Source organism: Eucalyptus grandis, chromosome 6 (genome assembly GCF_016545825.1).
Source record: "Eucalyptus grandis isolate ANBG69807.140 chromosome 6, ASM1654582v1, whole genome shotgun sequence".
Taxonomy (NCBI): Eukaryota; Viridiplantae; Streptophyta; class Magnoliopsida; order Myrtales; family Myrtaceae; genus Eucalyptus; species Eucalyptus grandis.
Window position 1 is genome coordinate 46459322 of NC_052617.1, and position 9883 is coordinate 46469204.

The 9883-nt window shown below is 39.7% G+C and overlaps 1 protein-coding gene and 1 pseudogene across 1 annotated transcript; one reads left to right on the top strand and one right to left on the bottom strand.

Moving 5' to 3' along the window:
• Window positions 1-1533: 1533 nt before the first annotated feature.
• LOC104450328 (hypothetical protein) lies at window positions 1534-3995 on the bottom strand. The gene is made up of 5 exons (XM_010064840.3): window positions 3775-3995; window positions 3049-3166; window positions 2527-2629; window positions 2125-2211; window positions 1534-1969 (listed from the first exon to the last, which is right to left on the bottom strand). Exons 1-5 carry the CDS (start codon window positions 3833-3835, stop codon window positions 1835-1837), a joined length of 504 nt encoding a protein of 167 aa, XP_010063142.1. The 5' UTR covers window positions 3836-3995; the 3' UTR covers window positions 1534-1834.
• A 1325-nt stretch (window positions 3996-5320) lies between these two features.
• LOC104452133 lies at window positions 5321-9807 on the top strand (annotated as a pseudogene).
• The last annotated feature ends 76 nt before the right edge of the window (window positions 9808-9883 follow it).

Here is a 9883-nt window from a genome sequence, read left to right on the forward strand (position 1 = left end):
ACAAGCAGGTTCTCCATGCTTCCCTATTTAAACCCAGGAGCAGTTTAAGGACCTGCTCAGGTCCAACATTACATGAAAATACAAATTAATTACGTAATGATATATTAAGGAAAAAAATTTAAGATAACGAGAGAGTTAAAGTTGCCTACCTCGAAAGCATAGACGTTTTACATTTATTAGATAAAACCTAAACCTTATCATTCCACTTATATTTCCATTCACATTAAATGGATTGGCGCAACAAATAAAGAGACCTTTTTTTTCTTTTTTTTTTGGGTCGGTGCATGAAGAGATTATCGGTAAACAATTAGATATGTTGACAGATGTAAAAACTTACTCATACTTGTTGACCAATCAAAAGATACGGACCGATTAGAGAAAAGTTAAAATACTGTTAAAGAGTAACAAAAAGATATAAAAATAAAATCCAAAGGTGCACATCTAGAAAGCATTGTATTTTTCATTAAGTAGATTAAGAAGCTTGAACTTTCCACTTAACTAACCTAAATGCTCCTAAAAACATCTGAAATGGACTCATGCGATATAGCTTAGTCGTTTCACTTATCTAACGCTAACAACGTTCCTCAAAAAATTAAAAAGGACTCATGCAACATATAAAGAGGATATTAGTAATATTTATACACCTTTTGCATTAATAAGACACAAAAGTTTAACAATTCCACCTATCTAACATCGAGGACCTTAAGAAAAGTTCAAAATGGATTCAACAATATGTATAGTCATCCATCTATTATCTACAATTACACACATAAAAGAGAGGTTTTGGTCGTTAGACCTTCAATGCCGAGTATGTTGTTGAGACTTCTTTCTTTATGTACTTGCTATAAATTTTAAGTGAGTTTTGTAAAATAAATAAGGTCTGACAAGTATTAAATAGTCTCCGATTCATACTTTCCGCTTTATACATTAAATCGCATAACCCCTCACTTATTTGTAATCCCTACCTATAATTTTATGTATACATTACAGATTTATATTTATGTAATGGTGTAACCGTAGCTCGGGGTAAAGACATAGTAATAACGTAATCTCCCGTGTTTTTCCTATTTAATCCAAGAAAAGGTCATGGTTGATACACCACACGGTAAAGATGGTCACCTGCTCACACGCAAAATAGTGTAAGGACTAGAAAAGAAGAAATGCGCGAGCTGGATTGGCACGTTGAGAAGGAGGAAGGTTTAGCAGCTTAAAGTGACGAGGATGAGGAAAAGTCAAATGAAATGTAGACAGGCACAGATTCAGGATTGCCTGAGTTGATGGAGCCGTTTCCCCCCAAGCATGAGGCATGGACTCTAGGGTCCCATCTTCCTCCCCTCCTGTAACACAAAGTGCTGAGGACAAGGTAAAGATTCGACACCACACTATCTTTTGATGCAAATCATCGACTCGTTCTTCCTGGTCGACGTCGAGACTTTCGCCGAGTACTGGCAGGATCTAGTGGCATCCAAGCCATCTTCTAAACTGAGTGTCCAGACTGGGCATTTAAACTAAAGCTTAAACAATATACTCAAGTGTCCACCACAATTTTTTGGCTAGTTCATGTCCCTGGTTGGGGTCCTGGCTCGGGTTGGGACACCATTAGATAATCAAAGTAAACTTGTGTTTTAAGTGTTGCAATCGTAGAAAACAGGGAAAGTGTCTGCAATAAGAGTAAAGAGTAGTTGGCTGGGAGGAGGAAGAAGCACCGCTGGAAACCTAAATGATTCGAGCTATGAAGAAATTGCACGGGAAAGTTACCAACTACTTGTTGCTCTTGAACTCATTGCCTTTGAAAATTGAAAGACTTTTTTCATCATGAAATGACAAATGCCCATCATGTAGAAGCTTCCACCTCGTCAGAAGGAACAGCTGCACCGTTTGGTGTATCTCCGGGCTGGAGTTGTGCTGAGACATCATCGATAGCAGAGTTCAGCTGCGCAATCTTCTGTGCCAGAACTTTCCTCGTTTTCTGCAAAACATATGATATTCCCGGAAGAGTATTTTAATGATGGACTCACAGCATTCTCATCAAACATATTAAGAATAAGAGTTATATTGCCAAGACTTGTGAAACAAAGAAGCAGGCAATCAGTAGAGAATCCAGGAATTGATGGTGGAGCTCACCTCTAAAGCCTTGTCTTCATCGTAAATGAATTTCGGTAGTTTCTTCATTAATTCCTTTTTGTCAGTTCCAGCTAATGCCATGCTGATCTACACATGGAAGAAGATTCTAACAAAAAGTTTGTTCTTGCTTCTAATATCCAGTGGAAGAATGTTTTTATTGCTAAAAGTGCCACAACGTAATCTTTTACAAAACAAGAAATGCATATGTAAGTCTCATGTCAGCATAATCATCTCCATAATCAGTTTGAATGCTCTGCAGTAATGAAATTATTGAGGAGTAACCCAGAATTGCCTGTTTCACTATCTAAATCATGTGCTTGCAAATAACAGAGTTCAGTTCTCCACAAAATAAAGTGGAGTTCTGTGCAAAAGGACAGTTATATTAGTTTCAGAAAGTGTCACCTGAGGTGCATACACACAACCAAGTGTGCCCATTACAATTCCTCCAAGAACAAAGCCACCAATGAAAATGCCTGTGTTGCCAGACCTTCCACCATCTCTATTACTGACCAGCAAAAGACAGAAAGTTAGAACATTACTCTCTCGTGCCATAACATTTCAGTCCCCTCTTTGGAAGAGGTTGCTGTGGTGCAAAAGAGTTACCATTTACCACGTGCCTAATTAAAGTGAAAGAAGTCACAGGAGAAGTCATAGATGTAGAGTATGTAGCTAAGCATGACAAGTTCAGAATGAGTTTAGATTTGTGGTCTTTTGATGAGCACCTAAAGTGCGCAGATTACTTTACATGCTTTATCAACACCCATATTCACCACAGGTTACTTGTGTATATTGATTCAATAGTCATCAGGTGATATCAAATGGCTAAGCAACATAGTTGGACTCCAACAAGCAATCATTGACCGCAGGAGAGAAACTGAGATTGGGGAGCATGAAATTGCAGGAAACCAGAAATCATAATCATACCTAGCCTGAACAGTGAGTTTCCGAGAAGTGCAGACTTTCACTTTGCCCACATAATTTGAAGCGAACGATAGACTCTTGCAGCCTGGTCTAAATTGGCTTGGTGTCTTCAGAGACGTCCCTACAGAAACAAATCAGAACATGCTATTTAAAGACGGCGAGGACGGTGGGGACGACCGTGTAAAAGAGTTTTACAACAGAACGGAGAGCGCTTTACATCAACGACAAAATAACAAACACCTGACGTTCAAAACACAATTAGCAAGCGAATGACCAGTACGGTACCCACCATTTGTCTGGCCGACAACACCAAATTCATCGAATGGTTCAGTGATTCTAAACCTGGAAATAGGTTATTCATCCAACTTTGATCTTGGCTGCGCCACCAAGAAAGCATGAAAAGGACTGCCACAGCAAAATAGTCAACTCTCTCTCTCTCTCTCTCTCTCTCTCCCCCCAAGATGATCCATCCATCTCGAAGAAGCACGATTCATGTCCAACTATTTCCTAGGGAAGAATCCCAATGACTAGAGCAGTTTCGAGGGGGAGCCACGTTAGAGCAGATCGCATTGAATTAATGGAAATAACGACGGCAGTGACGCGACCGAAGGAGCACGAGGATAGATTGCGGTTCCAAAAGGCACTCGTTAGACCCAGATGACCGACGGCGTTCGAGGACGTTTCGAGGTTGAAGAAGTTGCGGGTGACGAAATGCAGGAGAGGACTTACCGAATGAGAAGCCGTCTGCAGGTTTGCTCATTGGCCTCGACGGGCACGAGACTGCAGCCATTGTAGCGCGGGGGCGACTAAGGATGTGTGCCTGTGTCTGCTTGTAGAGAGAGAGAGAGAGAGGAGTTCAGCTCAGTCAAGACGAGATCAACGATGAGAGAAGCAGAGAGAGAGAGAGAGAGAGAAATGATCTCCTCTGGTTTGGTTTCGATGAGTTCGATGCGCAAACTGGAATGAGTTTCGTTTCCTTCATTTTGACTGGTCACTTGGGGCCCGCGATGACTAGGCAAGAGCTTTTGTTTTCTCAATTTCTTTTCTTCTTTAATTTATTTTACGAAAAATAAATAATTTCATATATTTTTTTAAATACCGACTATGTCACTTAAAAAAATAAACTGATGAAAAATATTCTCGTAATGTATGCAAATTTCTAATTATAAATTATTATCAATGATAAAAATATTTTCAATTGACTAATTATTTTAATTGATATATAAATTTTTTAGATAATTTATTTTTCACGCAACAAATAAAAATTAAAGCTAAATTCATTTTTTGAAAATATTGATGTCGCGAGAAAAAAAGCAGTACTCTTGAGCCAATTATTTTTCAAAAAGCTCATTATCTTTTCTGTGGTTGGATGACAATTAAGATACGCCCAAATGTGATTTCAACAAAACTTCCAATTTTAATTTGTTTTCTTTTTTTAGAACTTGCGAACAAAATATTCATTCGTCTTTTATCTATCGATCGGCTAGGTGTACCCCTAGACTCTCGATCTATCTTAATAACTATATATAAACTATTTACGGCGTTATTCTCAAGCAAAAATAAAATAAAATTCAATTCTCGAGTCTCGAATTAGTTCATGTTTATTCATTGATTTGATATTGACCTAAGTATGTCATAGAATTGATTCGTCTGAACTTTGAGACGTGAAATTTGAGGATATTCACTTGGGTGAGGGAAGGAAAACTTTTTTCTCTAATTGGAAGGGATAGGGCATGCAAGCGTTAACATGTTAAAATACGGAAAGTATCTAGTTAGATGTCGGGTTACTGGACTATTGTTGGAACCTCTTGTTGGAAGCTTGCTTTTTGTTTGTTAGATATATACTTTGTATAATGTTTAGAACCAACATGTCTAACTAGTAACTCTGGTTCATATTTATTCATTGATTCGATCATTATTGTCATAACCAAAATCATTTGATTCGACAATAACTTTCGAAACGCAGAGCAGACAAAAACGAGCATCCCACCGCGACTAGAGCTGGAATTCGGGCCAACATCGAACGATCTTCATTCTCGGACCACCTGCGACGAAACTGTGCATCATTTCATTCCCTCTTCTGTCCCCAAATACGTGCTCCCAACGCTTATATTCTCGTTTGCCCGATTGGAATTCGAAACAGCACATCATCGCTCCCACACTCTCTAGTCGCATCATCTCTCTTGCTTTCTTCTCTCTCCGGGATGAGGAAAGAATCGAGTTCATTGATCTCTATCGGTCAGACGCAAGCATTGGTGTAGAGAGAATTCAGCCCATGGCAGGTGTTACAAGAGACCAGTTGTTGCAAGAGTCGCCGACGTGGGCGATCGCCACCGTGTGTGCGGTCTTCATCATCATATCCATCTCCATTGAATAGTGCATTCATTTTCTGGCCAAGGTATATCGTACTTATAGTGTTAGCATTGTACAAGAAATTTCTTTACTAAAATTTCTTTTGTTATCATAGAATTCTCATTCTGTGGTGAACTGGTGATGGCAATGGTTTAAGAAGAACCATAAGAAGGCCATGATGGAAGCCTTGGAGAAAATTAAAGCCGGTATAACATCATAGTTCCATTGCTTTATAGTCTATATCACACATAATATCATGTCAATCGATAAAATAAATTTCAACAATGCATATCGTGCTTGACTATGGAATTATCGTGTTCAAGACAAACAGGCTTTGATAATTTGGATGTGCAGAGCTTATGCTGCTAGGCTTCATATCTCTAGTGCTAACCGTTAGTACAGGCGTCCTTTCAAAGATATGCATCCCCGCTAGTTATGGCAAAACCATGCTTCCGTGCAAGTTCAACCACGGAAACAAGGACGACGATGATGATCATGACCACGACCATGATCATGACAAGAGAAAGCTTCTTCCCTCGCCCCGGACATGATGTGGCGCCGATCTTTGGCGGCTTCCCCCTCGGAAGATTACTGCTCCAAGCACGTACGACGTCCTCCCAAGCTAATAATACCCTTTTGACAGTTTTGTGGTCACTGTTCTGTTCTTGTTCTTAAGAAGTTTTTTTTTGGTAAATGTTCTTAAGAAGTTGATTTTGATGGGATTTGAAAACAGGGGAAGATATCGTTGATCTCTCCGTCAGGGCTGCATCAGCTGCACATCTTTATTTTTGTCCTGGCCGTCTTTCACGTTCTCTACAGCGTCGTCACGATGGCACTAGCGAGGGCCAAAGTGAGTCTCTTCCTTCATTGCAAGTTCTTAAGAACGATGCATTTGTTCTTGCTGTATCATGGTCTATAAGTTTACCTGTTATCGGCCAATTATTATGATCCGAGGCCTGGATTTTTGCTTTTGAATGGTGACGGCAAAGTTTACATTTTGGCCTGAGATGAGGTGCAAGAGGCACACGGGAACAATATAGACTTCACTAGGTTGGACATTAACTAAGTGCTTAACATCTGATCTTGGAATCCATCTAAATATTTCTGTACATAGAGTATTAAATGGTTAGCATTTTAGACTTATGTTTATTATAAATTGCAATGCTATGTGATATTGGATGCCGATCCTCTTAATCTAGGGACGATGTAGCAAATTAGTACATGTACTTGGCACAAGTCTCTACCCTGTATGTGTGCACGTGCAAGTGCAAGTGCAAGTGCAGTTCACAATCCTTGTTATAGTCACACTGTTGTTTACTTTTTCTTAATTAGCCCATAAACTTCTTGGGCCCAAAAAAGCCCTCAAAGGAGCCGGCCGATGGATCACTGTTGTGAATGGGCTCGGTCGGATCATAGCCCATTTCTCAGTCCACAAAAGTTCAGATTAAACGATTTCACAAAAGCCCTCACGAATTTTTGGTTTTGTACGTTGATCAGACGAAGAAGTGGAAGGCTTGGGAAGCAGAAAGCTCATCTCTGGAATACAAATATACTCATGGTGATTGATCCTAACTAATCCTCTCCCTTTCGGTTGAACCGAAACTGCAGTTTCTTTAATCATAATTATAACGTTGTCGTCAAATGGTAATGGCCAGTCTTGCTAGAGAGATTCCGATTCACTCATCAGACTTATTTTGTGATGCGTCAAAGTCCCTAGAATCAAATGGATCGCAAGTCTTGCATTATCTTCCCATGTATGCGGTCATAGTCCTTAAATTTAATTTCCCTTTTATTGCAAAGCGCGGCGGATTTGTTTCAACACGGCCTCTTAGGGGCTATTTGGCAGTGTGCCAAATAGTGTTTGTTTATGTTCTTTTGTTCCCGGGAGTAGATTTAGAATAAAAATGTGTTTAATAAATTTTTTGTTCCCAGGAACAAATTTATATTTTTTTTTGTTATCGGAAGTAGATTTGGAACGGAATCAAGAATAAAAAAATTGATTATTATTCCCGGAATAAATTCTAGAATCAAGCCCATATTTTATATTTTCTATTTTCTTATTTCTTGTTATTCTTCCCTTTTCTTTTTCTTCATCTATTGCCACCATCGCGGTTGTCATCCGCCGTTGGTCATCGGCAACTAGTCTAGTGAGCTTGCCAGAGGCAAGCCCAACCACTGGCAAGGCTCGCCCAGCTGTCAGGGAGGCTCGACTAACGAGGATTGGCGATGCTCCTGAGGTCGCGGCCCTTGTCCGGCGGGCCATCGGCCATCCCAAGGTTAGCGCGGCTACTTGAAGAAGAAGAATAGGAGAAAGAAATGAAAAAAAGAAAAGAAGAAAAAAAGAAAAAAAAAAAGGAAAAAAATATAATAAAATTACTTAAAAATTAAAAGAAAATGATTTGGAGTAGAAATTTTGAGCATGGTACCAAATGCAATTCTATTCCGGGAATTGAAATTTTGGACAGTTATCAAATGGTTTAAAATGCTTATAAATTGTTCCCAGAACATAATAAAAAGAATTATTTTTTATTAGAAATTGTTCATGGGAATGAAGCGCGTTTTCCAAATGCGCCCTAGTCCATTCAAGTCCTATTTATCGGCTCAGGTTTGTCGATTTGGCCCTCGCTCTGTTCATGACTGACCCTCAAATCCTCATCACCAGGTTGCTTTCTTTAGGCAATTTTCCGGATCGGTATCGAAGGTCGACTACTTGATGATGCGCCATGGCTTCATCAACGTGAGTTTAGAGTGGGGAAATTTTACTAAGCCTCTGCCAATACCTGTGCATGAAAGTAGTCTTCATGGCTCGTCGTTAGACTTTTTATCGTTTGCATTGAAATGAGAAATCGCACTTATCATTTGCCTTCTGTGGGAAACCAGCGCAGGCCCATCTGTCTCCTAACAGCAAATTCAATTTTCACAAGTACATCAAGAGGTCTATGGAAGATGATTTCAAGGCCGTCGGGAATCGGGTGCTTCTTCTCTCGGTGAAGAAAATTGAAATGTTACTATTGCAGCAGCAACATGCACTGACATTTTGATCGGAAGCTGATTTCTCGTTTTCAATTTTCGTTCCACGTTTCAGCTTCCCACTGTGGATCTTCGCAATTCTGTTCCTGCTGCTGAACGTATACTGTGAGTTCTGCAGCTCTAGTTCGCAGGCTTCTAAGATGGATCTCCTCGTGTTAATCTTTTCAGAATTGTACGCGCTCACCTGGCTATCGTTGGCTCCACTTCTCGTAAGTTCATGCATAGCCCACTTCTTTGCCTACTTCAACTAAGAAGTTAAAAAAAGATCGTTGGATCAATCTCTCCTCAAACATTCAAACTTCATTCAGAAAAATTTATATTTTGTGATCCCAATTCTTGTAATTCACCTCTAGCGTGTATGCGAGACCCTTTGGTACTTTACGAATGTCTGAATCAATTATTTGCGACAATCTTTCGGGCACATGTTAACACATTCTGATGCATTTCATACATTATGATTAGGTTGGCGCATGGTACATGCTGAAGTATCACGATACTTTTCTTCTTCTTGTTTTGGTTTTTTGGTGGATTGCCAGATAATTCTTTCAGTGGGCACAAAGCTTCAAGTGATCATCATGGAAATGGCTCAAGATATGCAGGACAGGACCAGTGTAGTCAAAGGAGCTCCACTTGTCGAGCCACACGACAAGTTCTTCTGGTTTAATCGGCCTCAGTGGTGTCTTCTTTTGATCCATTTCACTTTATTCCAGGTATGTAAACACAGTGTTTTCTGCTGTGAAAATAATGGGTATTGCCCCGTTAACAAAAACGTGTTATCCCTTCTTTTTTCCCGGATACAGATCATTTTTGATTCGATTCGTCCTCAAACTCGAAACATCTAACTCCAGTTGTCTTTCGATCATTGCAGAACGCCTTCCAGATGGCATTTTTATTATGGACTTGGGTATGAATTTTTTCTCATGATCTGATTCCATTTTACCATTTTTTTTTCTGTTGGTTTTTCATCAGAAGTGTTTTAAATGAATTCCCCTGCTTCGGAAATTATGGTGCCGTATATGATGCTAATGGAAATCGCGGCATGGATTGATGCAGTCGGAGTTCGGGTGGAGATCATGCTTCCATGAGAACGTGGGAGCTATTTTGACTAGGGTTCTTCTTGGGTTGGCACTTCAATTCTTGTGCAGCTACATCACCTTCCCTCTCTATGCTCTAGTCACCCAAGTGAGTTCTACCATGAAACCTTTTCTTATAGACATCCATGTCCTTTTCTTATCCTCTTCCTTAGGTGAGAATTTACAAATATTTTGGAAAGAGTTAGTTGACTATGTGGGGTTGATTATGTCGGGTTTCAACTATCTAAATAGCTAACAATACCTTGATACATCGGCCTTAAATTTTTAGATGGGCATTCTAGATGGGTCGATGATGGTCTGACATGAATCAAATAGAGGCCGTTTTCTTTCTTTTTTCGACTCTGACATATGGATGAGCCCAT